Raw genomic sequence first — 20,830 nt, 5'->3', positions numbered from 1 at the left:
ATCTCCGGATCAATAGCAAAGATGGATCAATCAGATTATAATGTGATCGTTACGCTTGCTTATTACTTGACTAGCTTTTAACTCGCGGCTTCGCCCGTATGAAAAAGTTTTCCGGGATAAAAAATCCTGCTTTATATTTTCCCAGGTTAAAACGTACCTAGCCTGTATGTTATTACAGACTGTAATCTATCTTCGTACCAATTTTCATTCAAATCCGTAGAGCTGTTCCGAAATGCTTGAGTAGCAAACATCCAAACTTTCGCATATATGTATATTGTATAATATTAGTAAGTATAGAAGTTTAATATTAATTATTTTATTTTCGGCATCGTTCTACAGAGTATAATGACTTTTTAATTGCGTCCGCTAGCTTAGATCAGTGCTAAGATCTAAGCAAATGGGAACATTTGCTCTTCGATTCGCTCATATCTGAAGTTGCTTTTTTTTAACATGACCCCACGTTAATTAGCCTGGCAACGATCAGCTTTAAACACAAACATACCGGACTTTTCAGTGAGCGCTTTAGGCGCATTCGGTCAAATCCGGCACTGGTCAAAACCAACCATAAAATATCATGGTTAATAATGCTGTACATATGAATTCCTCAGAAATTACTTCTGCGAGTTATACTAAAAATGTTATATGCAGTGAAGCTATGCTATTCCTTTTCAGGAGCATATTCGAATTAGTTTTCAAACATTATCTTGACAGTTTTTTATTTATCATTACTGTTATAAATTTTACAATTTATGCATAAATAAGTACAATAAACCATAATGTAGTAATATATACGATAGAATTTCTGAGCAAAATATTATTGTATACTTCACCCATAATCGAAAGAAAATGTCGTGCGATTCTGACATCGCAGTGCGCGCTCTCCCTAACTTATATTATTACTTGGTAATTCCAAATTAACTAATTAACAATTAATTCACAAGGTTCTGATATTTTGTCTATTCTTTTAAATATTTCAGATTATAATAAGTAGCGGTTCCGATTAAAAATTAAAACCATTAATACTATAATAACGTTTTGAACTACGAATTTAAATTTCCTTTAATTTTTATCACGGATCTGAAGTGCGTCAAAATGTCCTCGTATCGTATTAACACTGATAATGGCACGTTTTGGCTAAATTATCTGATAAAATAATACATTTAGGTGAATATCTCTGTTTTGAATCGCGAATGTACAATCCAAAATATGCTAATAATGTGTAATGTGATTACTATAGGAATAAAAATCTTTATCCGTATCGTATTGTTGGATTAGTGGAGATGTCCTTTGCCAGAGATACTGATACAGTATTGAATTTGATTCCCAGATAATATTTTTTTTCTATTTAAAATAAATATGAAAGTCCATCATATCCCGATAGGCCGAAGACTTAAGCTCAAGAAACTGCGAGTCCCTTAATAGTATCTCTTCGTTTACCATTTCCTTATTTTTTCTCTGGTATGGTCGCTTACCAACAAGTGACTCTACAAGTAGTGGCACCCACGGCGGAAAGACTTTTCAGTTTTATCTCAGAAAAGAGATCTATCTATCGAGTACTTTACGCCGAAAAATGTCTTCTAATTTATCTTATTTCTTATCTTTTTAATATTATAAATACACATTGAGTGATTGCTTTGGTGGCATAGTTGAGTACGTGGTGCGTATCCTAGGTTCGAATTCCGGATCGGGCCAAAAAAAACACTCAGTAAATTGAATTAGATTTTAGCACACAGCTTGACCATGTCCTAGACTACCACATAGGTTTCCTTGTCACCCTGTCCCTTGGGAATTTGAACTCCTAATCTGATTTTTTGAGTAGATGGCTTGGCGTAGTACCAGCGGTGCTTTACAACGAAGCAATATTTTGGAAATTTTGTAGCGGGAAAAGCTTTTCACGTGGGGGAAGCCGAGAGCAACACCTAGTTAATTATAAAACGACGACAAAATACAATGAATTTAAATACTTCACGATATAAATAAAACATTTGGTTGAAATTGGATCGTTTTTATTTGTATGTTGTTTGTTAAGTTATATTTTATTACGCGTGTAAATCGATCCATTAAATATTACTTTAGATAGATTTAGTAGGAAGTATTTTTTTGTTTTAGAGTGCTACAGTTGGTTTGCTATGTGATTGAATACCAGGAAACCATGCTGTACCCTGTTGTTGGTCCGTTCTAATGGGCTCCACTGAGTGTCACGTAAAAAAAGTGAAGTATGACTAACTATTGATCTGAAGTTAGTGATTTAACCTGCATTTCAGGCATTCGATTTCCAAAAACTATAATCACGACTCGACTTGTAATGAACTTCAGACGAAGCTAAGATTCATGTCCTGAAACCCAACATCTAAAACTCATAGCAAAGCATGTATAGGACATTATATTTTATGCACAATCATTTCTTTTACCACTATTCCGGACGTAGATGAGTAAAACTAACAAACAATAGGAAAGTTTCGTAAAGCGAGTGTCAATGTCACAGAAACTGTCGATTTTATTGTTTTTTTATGGCGTCCTGGAGAGTTGTCTAGAATATTAAGGCATTGGTAAGTGGGTCATCGATTATGTCACGAAGATACTGCGATACAGATCTAAACGTACGAGATGAGGTAAGTACATGAGAACATTTTAATGAATTTAGATTTACGCTACTTTTTATAGTGTCGAGACGAACGTGTAGAGATAATTTTTCATTTAATTAATTTGATTTCGTATAACTTTAAGTTACAGAGTGCTATATGGTGTATGCTGCGCTCGTCATCCTGATAATCCAGTTGTTAATGACGCTCGGGAATTTCAACAGTTCCATTATTATAATAAATATTAGTATTTATGATTTCATGCGAAGTTAAGAGGTAGGTAACTTCAATAAAATATCTAGTGGTAGGCATTAATTCAATGCAACAAGGTTAAAACAAGTTTTTTTTTTTTCTAAAATTCAGAAATAAATTGTCAGCTGATGTTTTAAAATTGCTGTAAACCAAGTGAAAACACTCACGTATTCGCGTGATGTATCGAGATTTTTTTAAAATTTGTCTTAATGGTGTCATTTATTTTCAGCAAGAGCCACAAATAATAGAGTTCACGACCCAGTACTTCTTCTAAATATTTCAAATTTAATGATCTGAAACAACCACGCCTAGAACAATATCAGTTAACGAGTAACGCTCAGCACGCACCCAATCAAACGCAACAGAAATATCACAAGGTCCAACAATAAAAATTACAAATGCTTCAGCTAACGATGTTGCAAATTAAGGTCTCCCAACTCAAAATTCAATTTATATATGTAGCGGAACAAAAGCGATTGCCAAATTCATGTGCAGATAATTAGGCCGACTATCATCAGCGGCTCACGACCCGCGGAGCCACAAATCACCAATCAATATCGACTGAAGCATCCTTGAGTCGTGCTCCATATGACGGTCAAAAAAACGTGCTTAATTACCGGCTCCGTACGTGGTGACGTCACGATGCGTGAGCCTCAGGATTAAGATCAGGTCAGTGGGTATATAATAGGTTAATTCGTCTCAGCACATCACAGTTCAGCTTCAGCTCCTGATTCGCTCGTTGCATCCGCAAAACCAACCTCTTACAAAATGAAACTGGTAATTTAAATATATTTTAAAATTTGCATAATAAAATTTTGAATTTTAGAATTTATAATTTAAATTATTATTAGAATAATTGAAAAAATAATTTATGTATAGTTTTAATTTCTGGCTTTAGCATTGTTCGTTATAGAACTATGCATTTTCTCGATGGGAAAATGTGTTATAACTTTACGAAAATTAAATTTGAAACTTTTGAATTTTAATATGTTGTGCGATATTTGGAAATGGTTTTTTAAATTTGGTCAGTTTTTATCATGTAGTAATCATTTTGCAAGCAATTTATTACGAGCCCTAATCGATTTTTGGCTTATTAAGGAACTTTGAGTATTTGTTTCTATTGCACCCACAATAATTAATAAGTTTTAATATTAAATTAATATTATTATATATTTGAGAAAATATTTTAATAACTTGTGTTTTACGGAACATTCATAGACCAGATACATTGACGCGCAACATCTTTAGCATCGTTGCATAATAACTCCCGATGTTGTCGAATGATACACAACTCGTGATGCACTAGTGAGATACAATCAACATTACAGGCCCTGTCATGCAACATCTTGCAACATGTTGCACATCACCTGCCTTGTTATAGTATTCGGTAGTTAATATTATAGCTCTAATTCTAAAAAGCGAATTTAATTCAGACTCAAAACGTCACAGAGGTGTGAGTGAGATAAGGTTTTACGAAGCCGAGGCAAGCTGATTATCTATATCTAAAGCTAATACAAGATAACATTGCAGATACATATCTTTCAATAACTGCACGATTACTGCTTAGTGCTGAAGAAGCTTTTCAAAGGCAACCTCTAATATTAATATGTTCCTTGCTCAGTTCGTAGTAGCCGCCCTGATCGCCGTCGCCGCCGCTGGCCGCCTGGAGCACCTCGAGCGCTCCTACCTGCCCCCGGGCAACACCTACCTTCCCCCCGGGCAGAGCAACGGAGCTAACGGCTTCGGTGCTTCTGGACACAGCAACGGCTTCGGATCAGCTCATGGCAATGGATTTGGTTCCTCTCATGGCAATGGCTTTGGTTCCTCTCATGGCAATGGCTTTGGTTCCAATGGAAACGGATTCGGCTCCCACGGCTCTGTAGGCCATAATGGATTCGGTTCTGGATCAGGAAGCAATGGTTTCTCTGGCGCCACCTCCAACCAATACCTGCCTCCCAACCGCGCCGCCGCTGGCTCCAACGGACATTCTGGATTCGGTGCCTCTTCTAACGGTGAGTTGTTTTTTTGAACTGGAAGTCACGAGTATAAACAAACCCTCGGTGATGGAAAGCGCCTCATAAATAATACTGAACTAATATAAATGTTCCATATAAAACTGAACTGTAAAGTCTTACACTTTCCAGCTCGAACATTACTTGTACAGTGGTGCTTGAATTATATCCATTTCCACGCATTTGTGATGCCACTTAATTTTAATGAATCATGTTTAGCACAAATCATTTTACAATTTCATCAGATTTTTTTATGTAATACGAATATAATATAATCGTATTGTTTCGTCAACAGGTTTCGGTTCCCAGCCCGCCCAGCTGTACTCCGCTCCCCACTCCCAGTACTCCGCCTCCCATGCCGCCCCCAGCTCCCTTTACTCCGCCCCGCAGTCTGCCCCCAGCTCCCTGTACGGGGCTCCCCAATTCGGCGCCTCCGCCCACTCCCAGTCAGCTGCCAGCCGTCAATACCTCGCCCCCAGGGTGTCCCAGAGCGCTCCCCAGCAGGCTTTTGACGAGCAGACCGGCTACCACTACTAAGTACACACGTACTTAATAAGTGATACTCTGTGTTCATATGTATTATATTACATTAATGTTTGAATGATTTATGTGTCTTATTTAACTATCCTGCCAGTATTTTTCAATTTTAAACTGACTTTATTAGACCAGTAAGTTGCGTGATAGTTGGCGCCGCCACTGCCTACAACCAGTAGTAATATAAACTTTAACTCCAAGGGTATAGGGGTGAGATTATAAATAAATATATTACAAAGGTCACGAAATATTGTGTTATACACAATACAGCTGATTGTAATGAGTAAACCTTGTTATCTTTTTAATTATAGTCAAACCGTTTTATAGCTGCGAGCTTTTAATTGCATCCAAAAATAAAAGCTCTTCTTAATATTATAAGTTCCTATAATTACAATAATTAATAATTACAAGACAATTAACAAGAAATACTTATAAAATCAAGGTAAAATATAATATTGTGGATAAACTGTATTTGTAAATTCAAAGAATATCAATTATCTTTTACCATAATTGGAACGGCTTACTTTTACATTGATAAGAGTTAATCATTAAGTCGATTACGCAGGTTTTGTGCTTATTCATAGACTTCATCAATATACCTTTAAAGTTTTTATGAAGATACTGGGTTTCCTTGGCAATTTTCATTCATGGACAAAGCGAGTGGTAATTGTAGAAATCTGTATCGTTATCGTCTTTATTCCCTCTCAACTACAGAGTTTAAAATAAGTATATAACATTAAATACTATAAAATTCTTAAAATTTGGTAATATACCCACATTTATTTCAATAAAACGGCGCGTTTAAATTTAATATTATTCGAATAAAACAAAAATAAAAAAGTAATTTATGAACACAAAATAATTGCTATAAAACAGAGTATTAAACTTAATGTACGTTTAAAATTATAAAGAATTTATCATCAAAAACCAATAAATTGTAAAAATCATAACACAAAATATATAAACGAATATAAACGAAGTTGTTTTAATTGCGATCACAATTATCAGCGGTCGTTATTGATATGTGATGGATGTGATTACAAGATTGATTTGATTCTTAGATCGCAGATAAATCAAGCTGTCTGGTTCTGAGATAGATAAAAACATAAATCTATTTAGTACAATTCTAAACACTAATCGACTGTGAGGTAATATACAATTTAAACGGATATAAGTTTATAATAGCTTAAACTTACAGAAATGTAACATGCACCTGAGTACCTATGTAATGCAGGAGGGCACTTAAGCATTTATGACAGGACTAGGACACCTAAAGGTGGGGCTGGAACGGATAGGGATATTCAAACTCGTGAGACGCAGTGCTAGTTAATAATTTAACATAAATATTTCATCGCTATAAACTTGTTACAAATGTTAAAACTGCGCAGGGATTAATATGTATTGGTGCTATAAAATGTCTTGCTGGAATTGAATCTTCGTCTACACACGAAACTAATGCGAAAATTACTACATTATTTGTTAAAAAATACTAGAAGATAATGAAATAATAATATACATAACATAGTCACATTCTTAATTTGCATGTAAACTCGAAATGTATGGTGTGAAATAAATTCAAGACTTCCCTGTTGCTTCTCCCGCTCACACTCACGTCTGATATAATATGTGTAGTTACAACGTGTCGCGTGTTGATGTTCTCGTGTGTGCGTACATTCTCGTAGTTGCACTTGACCTCCGCACGCAAGGCCGCTATAACCAGGCTACTTTCATTCTCGCCGCGTGTCAGGTGATGATACAATTGCCGTCACGACTTTAATTAAGGGCATAGATGGGGTATTTTGTACTTGGTATGAAAATCTTATAAGATTTTTTTTTGTTTTTTTTTTTTTTTCTAGTTTCTAGGTGTTTTATGTGTAAGAGTCCGTCTGGGCAGGTGTAACCGCTTCACTTGTTTCTGTCGTCAAGCAGTAGTACTATGTACTGCTTTGAATATGTCATGTCTCCGGCTGAGGAAAGTAGTGCAGTTATGTAGTCATTGCTTACCGATCATAAATTTGTCACACATTTACGCATGAATCCACGGAGGGGTATACGGAGGCGCAACCAGGGCACCCACTTTTCACCAAGTGTGTTTTGTCCCATGATGTGACAGTGGACGTATCTATCGTCATATCAGGCACAAATTCTAGACTCCAGGCTGATACTGAGCAGGAAAACTAAATACCACTTTGCCCGACCCGGGATTCGAACTCAGGACCTCAGAGCGCCGTACTGTATATAAATTTATATCCGAAACAACCTATAAGTGTGGGTCTCATAGAATAATAAATCACATAAAACTTTTGTTGATTCGGCTTGGGAACCAAATCCAGAACCTAATTGGTTTCAGAAACTTAATCTAGAACTCTATTACTAGATGCATCTAATTCCTTCAATACATAAGCATATAAAAAGCGACAGGTCTATATAAAATATAAAAAGAGAATCACAACAATAGAATTAGACTTAGTGATCAGTACAGGCAAGCGGGTACTGGGGAAGAATTCCATGCAACTGGGTAACTTACAGATATTTGTGATCAAATAGAAAGTGTTCAAGATTCTGTAATTACGCTCAAGGTTTCCAAAAACGATATCATCCGAATCAAAACATTAACACGTTTCGCTTTAGTATAAAAGTGGAAGGAACTCGTTGTGTTGTCACAGTTTTGTGTTCAATTTTGTTTTAAGTCCACCACTTAAAGGAACCATGAATTTGGTATGTGCTCTTCTAATCTAAATGAAAAAATAGCTTATATTATTTCAGTCCCTATTGTTTTCTTTTATTACTATAGTATTGTGATATCCTTGAATTGGGAGAATATATCTGGCATGGTAATTGAGAAGGCAGTAAGTCAAAGGCAGCCAATTTCTTTATTACTAATTTGGAATGTACGTTAAACGAACTTTCTTTCTATGTAGGTTTCAGATATCTACATAAATAATAAATTAAATTTCTTGTTTGATAAACATCATTAAGAACTATAAGATAATCTAGTTAACCATGTAATAGACCAGATCCGCCTTTTTGATTTACTGTCCACCCGATTACCACGGCGGGTATATAAAGATGTTCACTACCCATCAGGTAACATTTGTTCCTTTACCAGCCTTTTATCATAAAAACGCAAAAAAAGAAAATAAAGACAAATTAATCAAAGTGATAACGCATATTCGTATTCAAGAATTGATAACGCAAATACTATCCTTTGTTATTGCATTTCAATACTATCCCATGTCAAAATTAACTACCCAGACTATTCACACCATTACATCACTTATTCCGATGTATCTGCGACACTAAATAAAACATATTCATCACTGTAATATTATATTTCAGATAATCTACGTAACCATAATCGCCCTCACATCTGCAGCTGAGCTTCCATCAAGGAACTATATCCCACAGGATCAAGGACCGGGACCCTATCCAGGGCCTCATGGGGGCATTGGTGGGGACACCGGCAACAGAAGACCACAGCAAGACGCTGAGAAAAATTCCAATGTTGTGAAACAAGAGCAGGAAATCAGTGACTCCGGAAGTAAGAATAGATAATCCAAACATCACACACATAAACTTGACACAACACTGACATAAATCAAAGTCGTAAATGGATTTGTAAATTCTCATTGGTATTACAATTTAAACCCGAAACACATTCATGTATATGTATGTATAAAAATTAAATAAATAAGTAAATAATAGCTGATTATAGAAAAATTTGTGGTCATGGGGATTTCTCGTCCCAGCGGCGTAGATTTATAATAACTATAACAAGAAATCCTCGAGAGAGAGTCAATGGTCAAAATGGTAAAAAATATCTTATTTTCAGATTATCACTTCGGCTTCGAAACCTCAAACGGTATCCGAGCTGAGGAGGCGGGAGGCCCAGAACAGGCGCAAGGAGGGTACTCGTACAAAGGCGACGATGGACAGACATACACGCTGATCTACACGTCGGGAGAGGGCGGGTTCAAGCCGCAGGGAGAGCACCTGCCAGTCGCACCACCCACGCCCGAGGCCATTCTGATCGCGCTGCAGCAGAACGAGAGAGATGAGGCTGCTGGCATATTTGATGATGGTATATGTTATTAATATTGGTAAATTATAATGAATAACCCACATGAAAATAAATCAGAGCGTGTAACGATTAATTAATTAGTTGTGATCGCACACTAACACATAATATAGTTGCTAGTAACTAGAAACATCTATTGATCGGAGAGTACAAATAATTTTACACTTAAATATTATATATTAAATTAACAAAAACATGTACATATACACTCACACCCTTATCTCATAGGAATAAGAGCTTGAAAACTTAAATCCCATTATGTGAAACTCAATAGTTTTTCTAGTTCTTTCCTACCCCTAATTATTAATAATTCTAATTTCGATTTGCTACTGTACATATTTTGCAGATGTGGTATATTTTTCAAATAAGTTACTCACCCGTCTCTTAATAAAAAGCTAAAAATGACAGGAAGTCTCTAGAATTCCAAAAACATTTTGATTGCAGGTCAATACCACCCCGAAAACAATGGTCAGAGTAGGCCCGGTGCCTCGGCAGGCGCTGGTACAGGCAGCGGGTACCACTACTGAAGATTACCAATGGGCTGTACAGTAAACTTATAGAAGAACAATTCAGTGTATATTTGGTTTTACAGTGTGATTTGCGGAAACGTGTATCTGGGAGAGTTTATTAGATTATATTTATATTTGTAACTATGAAGACATTATTTTTGTAATGTTAAATTAAAATGTTTTGTATACTAGCTGTTCTAATATACAAGCGTATTTTTTATAGATAGTGCTGTTAAAATACATTTTTCTATTCAGCCGTTATTAAGGAAAATGAGTAATTTGTTGAGTTTTGTTTGGATTATATGAACACATAATCGTATGTTTTACTGTAAAACAGAATTAAGGATAGATTACATATTTACTTTATTTATATTTTTATTTAATAAATGAAGATCACAGGTATACATTTTTTATTTAAAACTAGCATTTGCTCGTGGCTTCGACTACGTGAAAGAGTTGCAATGCCCGAGTATAATAAGTAGAATTGTCAAAATCGCTTCAGCAGCTTTAAAGATTAGCTCCTGCAAACCTATGAATTATCGATTTTCCTCTTCATTATATTAGTATGGATGAAAGAATAATCATATACAAAAACCAAAACCAGAATGAAATGAAGATATTAAAAAAGTTATTTACCAAAACTCTTATAATATAAATCATCAGCTACAGTAGAATGCCACGTAACTAACTTGCTGAGCTTTACTTTTGAAGTTTAATGTATGCGACTATCCATCTTTTTTTTTATTGCCTTAGTAGGCAAACGAGCAAGCAGTCCGCCTGGTGGTGAGTAGCATCCGCCGCCCAGAGATTCTTAAATCTAATGCCAGAGGAATAGCTAAGCCGTTGCCTGCAGAGATTACGATTTTTGTTTAGGCGTTATTGTAGTGGTTTATTTCTGTTAATCTAAGGAAAGTGGTAGGTGAATTAGTGTCTCTCACTTTGTTTATTATAAAAAAATACTTTACTTATTGAAAACTCCTCTATCTTTAAGTAATAGCGCTATATATAATTTCGAAGAATATCGATGCATATATCTATGAACAAACTTAGTTCCTAACACGAACATAAAAATAATGGTATAATTAACTATATCTTAAATTGAATATTAAGTTAAGTGATAGAGAAAGAAAAGCTGTGTTGTGTAGTGACTGCGCGGTTACATCACATATCAAGGTCCCGCGCGTACTTAGCGGTTACTGTTAGTGGCATTCAGTGCAGATGTTATTTCGCTAATGATGCGACCGTATTCCAAGGTTCAATTTATTTGTATTGCTAGGTCGCCTCCCGGGTATGTCTACGTATATAAATGTTACTCATGTTATGAATAAAAAGTCTGAAATTTGGTTGTTTTTTAGAAGTAAATGAGCAGACCGCTAAATGGTTTTTAATGACATTTCCCATCTGGAAATTTTAGAGGAGGACTATGTTAAGCAGTGGACTTCTAACGGCTGAAGATGATAATGAAAAACTAAAGCTTGTATTCAAACGTAGACTCCATTTATCATTTAAAGAGGTGTACAGTGGGATTTTATTTTTGGGAAGGACTTAAATGACAGTGAAGCCGCGAGCATAAATTAGATTTTTGCTACATACGGGTGTATTGAAATCAATAAACGCATACTGGTGTCACAACGATTTTGCTCGAGTAAAACAACTCCTTGCAAATCGTTCCACTCCATGTACAAACTTTCAATCCCCATTTTGTTGTGTTTAGATAACTCTGATTCTACGAAACGTATTCATGCTACCTTGGTTATTAGTCCTTGTTCCTATAGTTTTAAGGTCTATAGCTTTATCGCAATGATCGGTTGTGGTCACCACGTAGTACATTTACATGATCTTAGAAATGGAGCAAGGTTGCTCATCATAATACATTAGTCATAGGATGGGAGTCGCGTGCGTTTAATTGCTGGGAATTTGACAGTCAAACTTAACCACTCAATTCATTCATAATACTTTAATGTATTTTTAGATAACGGGAACAAAACTGAAGGTTATTTTTGAGATGCCCCTTGCCTTTGATAACAACATTTTTTGGTATAAAGAACAAACAAATGACGAGTCATATTTGGAGTCATTAGAATTCACAATTCGGTAGAGTCTATATATGTAATAATGATAGAGTAAAGTATGTAGCAACTTTATCATGCATTTCGGAGCGTCGTATCTGACTAAGTAAATAATATTCCTCGCCATGTAGTGGTGAAAAATAGAACAAATTTCTAGTAGTGACAACGATCACTTTAAAAGCAAATGTGGCGCCACAAAGGCAAGTTTAATATTTCCTTGGTCATGTTGTATATTGTTATAGACTATTTATACATACATGTATACTATTATATAACGGTTTAGTATCTCAATCGGATTACAAAAACTCCATTAAGCAAAAGCTAGTTACAAACAACCCAAACTCTACTTATCATTCCAAATTCTGTCGGTTATTTCAAAGAGTTAAGTAGATCATGACGTTAACTGACTTAATTTTAAAGAATCTCTCAGAGATAGAGTTTCGATTAGAGGCTACTTGAATTTCTGTTTTGCTTATCACATTGTAAACGTAATATTCCTGTGTTTTGTTTTGTGTATTATTATTTAATTTATGTTTCACTTTTTATGTGTAGGGCGATATGGTTTAGAATAAAAAGGTTTATTTGTATACAAAGTATATGTTTATTCTTAGAATAAATACTATAAAATCTCTTCGTTTATTGGCAATCCTTGTGACTATTACAGCATCCAATACACTCACACTAACATACAAATTATAGCCGTTCTGAGAGCATCCGTTATTTAATATTACATACGAGAGAATCTTATTTATAAACATTTTCAATCAGCTTTTTTAATATCTTTTGCCACTTTCATCCCTACACAAAATAATGTAAGTTTAAAAGAGAAAAGCTTATAAAACACTGATGAAAATACTTATCAGTGACAAGTTATGTAACATTAAATATGAATGACATAAAAACCATAGAAATATGGGAGAGCATGTTTCGAACCGTATCCATGCAACGCATTGACCAATCAGAACCGTGCGTTCTATGTGTGAGTGCGATACGCTAGGGATGTGGCTCCGTTAATTATTTGTTTCCAGATTTCTATGGCAACACGATACGCTAGGGCTAGGGCTAGTTACTTAGTATTTGTATGGCTGTCTGAAGCCGGCGGAGGCCTGCGCTCTGGCGAACTGCTGGTGGCTCGCGTCGCCGTACTTGCCAGGGGTGTATTGTCCTGGAATTGAGGAAATAATCATCAAAAATATATCAAAAACAATTAGCTATCGACCTCTTCCTAGATCTGTGTATTAATGCGTGAGGAAAAATCTTTCTAAGCCATTTTAAACACATTGTTTATAGTTTATAAAATAGAGAAGCAATGTAGAATCATAATACAGAGTAGGAATTCAAAATCATAGTATAGAATAGAAAAAAAATATTTATTTATTGCGGTTGAATTCCGACTACCAGGTGACCACTAGTTGATATATAACATCTAATATTAAACATATCTATCTCTCTATATCATGTAGTCCTGGCCTCGTAAACCAATTCTAGTGTCATGGGTTTAATAACTATGAAAAACTTTTGCTTCTCAGTTTTTAGAGCCGAAACTAATAATTGTAGATTTTGTACACATTAGTGTCAGCCTCATTCGTGTCCGAAACGAATAAATATAATATGCTTAACGCTACGTCTATAAGGAAAATACAACTGAAAATAAACATCCTCGTAGTGGAACTAAATGCGAAACACCTATTTGTTATATTTGACGTAACATTTCACTCATGACATGTTGACCTATTGTCCAAGACAGTAGCCGATATGCTTAATTTTCTGTAACTTTATATTTCGTAATCGATTTTCAACCTTAATGTATATACAGCAAGTCATATTCTAAATATATTTCGTCTCGAAATGTTTTAAAGATGCCTCATAAAAATATTTGGTAAACAAAACACAATCTTACTTAAAAGATGTAGAGTCGAAAATAGAGTAAGGTAACGAAGTGAGAGGGTTTGATGAAACTTAGGAAAGGTCAAAACATGTACTGGCGCCACTAACTGTCCTGCGATTGTGCTAGGTCGGCGTTTATGATAAATTGTCGCTGATTGGCATGTTTAGTAGGTAATGTCACGCACTTGGGAAATGTGAAGTTTCCTTAAAGATCAAATTATGACATGGTAATGACAGCTTGAGTGGCTTGTCCTATTTCAAACAGCGCTTACTTAATTTTACTTGTCAGCACTTCATCTATTACTTTTTGTAAATCTATTTTCTCGAAGTAAGCTATGGCAAGTTACTGAACAATTTACGTGTCCATTGGAGATTTCAAACAAAACTTGAATAAAATATTGCCTATTATTTTATATTCTCAGTGAGGAGCGGCACTGATACATGATAAACCTATAATTTAATTTGAACTTTACACTCATTCGAATACACATGATTTAAATATTTAACCAACACACATCGTGAACTGTTCGTGTGATTACACAAGAGCCTTACCTTTCCTAACTAGTGATTACGAGCGTATCTTCGACGTAAACACAGTGATTTACTCATCGCATCCTTTATAGCTTGAGCTACAAATCAAGAGAATCGATATTGCAATTGAATATTTAATTAGAAACCTCGATGCCTATGCGCACATAGTTATGTATATTGTTTTACTTGCTAATAACTAGACGTAATTTTAAGTAGAGTATTGATCAATAAGTTGCCAGGACGCATCTTCTTTATACAATGTCCAATGGGACAAAATATTTCTCATGTTATTATAAATTACCAGAGATTTTTACGAAATCGTCTATTTCTAAGCTGTACAATGTAGGTAAACTTAGTTAATAGACATTATCACAGACAGTCCCACGCTAGTGTTGTGGGCACGGCTCCTCGCACGAGACGGCTCGAGACTTACGATCATTATCCGCATCTCTGGGAAATTTGCGCAATGGGATTACGTTTGTATCGTTCAAGATAAAACCTCTTACAAACGTGGTTTGATCCTACACTGGGATTTTAGAGATTTCTATGCAAGCATGCTAAAATTTGTTTTTACGACATATTTCTTTCCTTAATATTACGTTTGAATTACATTATGCTTACTATCATGTGCTATGTGACCAATTCCATGCCAGATACAAAAGAATTTAATATTAGAAAGCTCAAAAGTTGTAATTTTTTGAAGTATTGGTCTCATTCTAGAATCTTTCTCTGATATAAAGTTCCATAGTATATATATTCCATATCCATCTTACTAGATACTTGCAAACCTCTATAATTCTACTTACCATCATCAATAATACCAGCGGCTTCATCGCGCGCGTTCTGCTCGAGCGCCTTGAGGATGGCCTCGGGGGTGGGGGGCGCGGTGGGGAAGTGCGCGCCCTGGGGCTGGAACCCGCCTTGGCCTGCCGCGAACGACACCGAATATACCTGCCCGTCGTCACCTGTGTACTGGTAGCCGCCCTGGGTCTCGATACCGTCCGCCTGGAATGAGACAGGTGTACTGTTATACTTGGGGTACCTAAATGAGTTGGTATTAAGGTAAGAAACAAAATGTGGAGTAGTTAGGTTAGTCACGTCATCTTGAAATGCTATTATGCAATAGAAACAAATACAGAATATGAAAATCATCACATACTTCAATTGTTCTTCTACAATGGAAATTCTGATCTAGAAAATTAAGTATTACATTCAGTCCTCGTAATATCAAATATACTTACAATATTACATATTTAAACCTATGATTGATAACCGAGCAATCTAAATTCCTCTGTGGCAACATCTGGTAACCTTCAGAATGTAAACAAAGTTGCGAGTAAATGACATGATGACCCGTCATGATGGGATCGTGAAGGCGTTAGAGCGAGGTCAGTGCAAACTGCCATCGATTTGACGATGTACCCCATCACCAACGATTATTGATCAATAAAATATGCTGCATGTGGTTGAACATGTGACTTATAAGATCATAAATTAATGTCCATCGTTTATTTTATTTATGGATAGTAAATGAATTAGTGGGTGATAAGATGATAAATGTTGTTATACATTAAATAGCTTACCTCGGGTTTGTTATCAAACTTTGAGAGAAAGCATAAAAATTGGGGAATATATACATTTTTAACCAAATTATGAAACTACACGTCGCTTGCTATAAACAGATGACGACCGCCACAAACAATATCCACGCGTCGCTAATCGTGATGCAAAACTGCATACCCGTTAGACATTACTTATCAATCACAATGACCACTAATTACATAAATTTACAAAAGTGTACGGAATCGTCTTATTTCGAGAGACACTGTTATGACAGATAACTATTACGAGCGGAATTATTTCAAAACAAATTCGTTTAACCTTTACGCTCCACTGATGTACTTCGCATCTGCCGCTAATATTACAAATGCGAAACCTCAAATATTTGAAAGTAAGTCTATCGATGTCATAATATTACTTTTTATCCTGTACTGTAGATTACAATGTCTAATAATACAGTTCGTATGTAATTCTCTCTAAAGATCTCCACCTCTCATCGATAATAGAATATTAAAAACTATCATTATTGGATGTGTTGTACACCAGTTGACTTCAGGAAGCATTACTATGTAGACGAGTTTTTGTTGGTTAAGTGAGGATGTGGAAAAAATTGTTAGTGTTTAATCGTAGGACTGAAAAGTTCGCGACCTCATTTCCAAAGGGTGCGAACGGGATCATGCAGTGTTTATAGGCGGTAGTGATTTACTAGCAAACATACTAACTCCTATATTATAACATTCTGACATTATGGAAACCGTAAGGGAAGAAAGAGAAAAGCTATAGACGCTAGAGACAATTTATAAGGTTCTTGAACTAGCGCCATCTGTTAGCAAAGCATAATAATCTAAAACATTAAGTAAGATGCTACTTGTCTGTTCGATATAATTGAAGGGTCTAAAGCTACCGTTATATTTACTTACTCAGCGGATAGAGGGCGATACAAGTTAATAAAACTAACTACGTATTTAAAAGCTTCTCCTTTGATGATCGGGGTTCTGGGTGTCATTATTTTGTTTACGGGTAGAGTCACAAGGTGATGAACGATGAATATTATTCAAAAGGAATAGTTAGAAGTCGATCCCACCGAAAGTATTAAAGTCGCAATCGGGAATTCTTGGACCAGGTCAAGAGTAACCAAAACTGACGAGAATTCATTAAGAGGATAATAAAATAGACAAAGTAGAAAGAATATATATTAACATATATTAGTAGAGATAATATATATTAGTGTGTGTAGATATAACTGTATTATTGATAAACAAACCCATCGTATGATCTTTATTTAATTGAAGGCGTGACTTCACCATTACAACATGGATCCGACCCGCCCATCCCATACGATGCACTACTCCTGATTTATGATCATCTAACGGCATCTGACCTTTGTCCGGTGCCCTTTACAGGTCCGCGGGTCAGTTACGAGTTAGTGGGTCATCTCCTTTTACTCGTAAATGTCGTTTATAGCTCACGGTACGATAACGTTACGATACATCGTTTGGAATTTTAAAGGCTATGTTATATGGGAGAGTAAGACACCTTATTGTGGTCTAAAGACAATATAAAAGTTATCGTAATACATACATCAAACACCTTTTTGTCTTTAAAACTGCATCTTGCAAGGTGCGGTGAGCGTTACAATGAACTTTGTCATATTATGCTACGAAAACTGTTTTGTCCACTACGCTTGGTAGCCTGCGGTCCGACATATTTGACATTCATGACAGTAGCGTTTAGATCACTCCTTCTAGTAATTACGCGGATCTATTTAAAAATACCACATTCAGAATAAAATTATTATTTGATCGTCTTCATGATGTTTTTTTACTGCCTTTGTAGGCAAACAAGCAATCGTTCCATAGGTTATCGACATCCCCCGCCCTTGGATTGTAACTTTGCCAGGGGCCAGACAAACCATTGCATATCGGTAGAATCACTATAAAGTGCAGTGTCATACCTCGCGTCCCTGCTCCTCGGCCTTGATGCCGTTCTCAGTCTCGTAGTTGTATCTGAAGGAGTCCTCCTTGACGTCGGAGTCGTACGCGATGATGCGCGCGTTTCTCTCGTACTGCGCCTGCGGTCGGTTCGACTGCTCGGGGTAGGCGGGCGCGAACGCGGCGGTCGCGGCGCCGAGCAGAGCGGTGAATACGAACTAAGGAATATAAAAAGCTTGTTAGAGCAATGAATTTTGTAGGCAGATTATTTGAAAACTACTATACGTGGTATGGATTGCAATGTGTCCGTGTTATGGGCGACTTCACTGGTCTCAATGTGGTTTTGTATCTGGATTAAAGGTGGCTAAGGTTTCAAAAAGTGTGAAATATATAAAATTACACAGCTACCCTACTCAGAATTATTTTCTATATAATTTATCGGATAGTTGTGGGAATATCCTCATATATTACATGCCGAGTAAGGTAAGACGAGACTAATATACCTAGTCTTGCCATAAATATTGTAATAAAGAAAAAAGAAAATTGTTAACTGCAAATAACATTTATTACTTTTACAGTGTGTCAGTTTAATACATAAATATAAAACAATTAAAAATATAAAAAGCTTATTCGAAGTGGTCTCCATTGGCTGCAATACAGTCCTTTAAACGATGAGGCCAGTTATCAATAGAAGCACGCACTCTTTCCATGGGAAAATTCTTCACTGCCAATCGTATAGATTGTTTTAGGGACTCCAAATTATCATGGCGTTTAGAGCAAGCTGTACTCTCTAAAACTGACCACAAATCATAATCCAGCGGATTAAGATTCGGGACTAGTAGACGACGGCCAGTCTTCAGCTCTGATGAAGTCCGAAACGTTCGATTCCAACCAAGACTGCGTGGACCGAGCTTTATGACCCGGCGCCGAGTCTTGCTGGAAGGACCATACTTGGTTATTGAACATGGTGATGTTAAGGGGCTTAACTACCTTCTCAAGAATGGTATCTTGATACACTTGTGCCGATGTTTTGATACCTTTTCACAAAAATATGGCTCAGTCACTCCTTCATAGCTAACACCCCACCAAACCATCACTGAAGTCGGATAATGTCCACGTTGCACTCTGTCGACTAATTGGGAAGCTTCCTTAGAGCTTTGAGCATAAATACGGTCATTTTGTTTGTTAAAATGTTGCTCAATTGTAAAAATTTTCTCATCCGTAAACAAAATTTTTCTGTGACCTCCCTTTGCGTACCGCTTCAGTAGTTGTTTCGATTTTACCACCCTATTCTTCTTTAAATTATCAGTTAAGAAATGGCCAGTGCGTCTCTTATAGGCTGCAAGTCCTAAGTCATCTTTTAAAATACGCGACATGGTTCTAGGTGCTATCTTCATTTCCCGAGATAAAATCTTTTGCTTTCGGACAGGATTTCTTCGAATTCTTTCCCTTACTGCTTTGACCACCTTTTTCGTACGAACACTACGTGGACGGCCAGATCTTTTCTGTCACAAACAGAGGAGGTCTCATTGTACCTATTAATAGCCCGGTACACAAACATTTTACTAATACCAAGTGTATGGAGAGTTTTAAAAATTGCATTTGGCTCCATACCTACTTTGTGTAATGCTATCACAGCGATTCGGTTCTCTTTATCACCCCACACCATTTTAATATCGCAAAATATTTTACAATGTATTGGCGCCAAAATGAGAAAACACAATGAACAATCGTATAAAAATGACAGATTCGAAATTCAAATGTAATATTTTTTTATAATTAAGTGTAACAGTATTTATGGCCAGACTAAGTATTTTGAAACTAACCGTAAAAGTGCGTCTCACTCAATACTACGTCAATGTAATCAATATTGCCAATTTAAACTTATGGAGCTGCGCCTACTATTGCGTTATATTCAGGATTCGAACCCGTGACCTCGTTCTACAAGCCTACACACTATTCCACTAATTGTTTGCACAATAAAAGAATGTATAGGATTACGTAGTATTTCGAGATCACCTAAATATTGTTTTGTTTTATTGCTTAGGGACCAATAGGGGGCACAAGATGAGCTCCTTTTGCTTGCTAGAGGCTGAGTGGGCAGATGACGCAGTACGCGACATGACTTATAATAATAGTATGCGCATTTTTTCCTAAAAGTTATAGACACGCATAAGTAGACTTTCTATATCATCTTGTCTGAGAGTGTATAAGACCACGTTGCATGCTGTGTTGAGACCTGTGTGTAGACACATATCAGACGTAAGTTAAAGTCCCAAGATACGAAAGGGCAATTAATCGGATAATACAATAATAATTATTAATTGCTTCTTCCCAAAAAACTATATTAGACATGTTTTAATTATTATAAAATAAAAGCAAAGCATAAACACCATACTGTCTTAGACATATTATGGATATTATTGGTATGTTGGAAATTTAAAAGTAGAAGTATTATGATTCAAATGGGGTAGAGAATTATCTGGACTTTCAAAAATCGTTTCTAGTCTGAAATGATCACAGAATATTTCTTAATAACAGTTATTGAAGGTTCTTTCCTTCCTATTGACAAGATACATTTCTTTCTCACAGCGAGAACTGTATTTCAAAACTCGCGCCATTTCTGCGCATGCGCTAAAAAACTTGACACACAATTACATAGTTACGCAGTATGTAAGTAGGTATCGATGCGTATCTTTATTGTTTCCTGTTACCGACGCGTTCATCTCAAGTTTATAGTTCAGTGATGAGAAATGAAGTTACTTCTACACATACAGACGATTGAAATGAAAGGCCGCATGTTTCATACAAAATATTATAGGTTTTTAAAACTATGCACAAGTCGAGCAAGCCATTCGCCAGATGATAAGCGCTTTAACTTTTTG

At 36.0% G+C, this 20,830-nt stretch overlaps 3 protein-coding genes across 3 annotated transcripts in view; 2 read left to right on the top strand and 1 right to left on the bottom strand.

Annotated features, from left to right (window-relative positions):
* The first annotated feature begins 3,540 nt into the window (after positions 1-3,540).
* On the top strand, positions 3,541-5,450 carry LOC115447244 (glycine, alanine and asparagine-rich protein). The gene is made up of 3 exons (XM_030174236.2): positions 3,541-3,611; positions 4,456-4,846; positions 5,142-5,450. The coding sequence occupies exons 1-3, from the start codon at positions 3,603-3,605 to the stop codon at positions 5,381-5,383; spliced, it is 642 nt and encodes a 213-aa protein (XP_030030096.2). The 5' UTR covers positions 3,541-3,602; the 3' UTR covers positions 5,384-5,450.
* A 2,609-nt stretch (positions 5,451-8,059) lies between these two features.
* Positions 8,060-9,985, top strand: LOC115447256 (pupal cuticle protein 27). Its single transcript, XM_030174252.2, has 4 exons — positions 8,060-8,098; positions 8,720-8,921; positions 9,213-9,461; positions 9,903-9,985. The coding sequence occupies exons 1-4, from the start codon at positions 8,090-8,092 to the stop codon at positions 9,983-9,985; spliced, it is 543 nt and encodes a 180-aa protein (XP_030030112.2). The 5' UTR covers positions 8,060-8,089.
* A 2,632-nt stretch (positions 9,986-12,617) lies between these two features.
* Positions 12,618-20,830, bottom strand: part of LOC119190747 (cuticle protein 3-like) — a 10,295-nt gene continuing 2,082 nt past the window's right edge. Inside the window, exons 2-4 of the mRNA XM_037443384.1 lie at positions 17,969-18,163; positions 15,261-15,459; positions 12,618-13,201 (exon numbers count right to left, since the gene is read on the bottom strand). Coding sequence (XP_037299281.1) covers positions 13,107-13,201; positions 15,261-15,459; positions 17,969-18,163 — 489 coding nt within the window. The 3' untranslated portion in view covers positions 12,618-13,106. The remainder of the gene's footprint in view (positions 13,202-15,260; positions 15,460-17,968; positions 18,164-20,830) is intronic.

This window comes from Manduca sexta, chromosome 5, assembly GCF_014839805.1.
Source record: "Manduca sexta isolate Smith_Timp_Sample1 chromosome 5, JHU_Msex_v1.0, whole genome shotgun sequence".
In the NCBI taxonomy this organism is placed as follows: domain Eukaryota; kingdom Metazoa; phylum Arthropoda; class Insecta; order Lepidoptera; family Sphingidae; genus Manduca; species Manduca sexta.
Note: the sequence above shows the minus strand (reverse complement) of the source record. Positions and strands in the feature narration are given on the sequence as shown.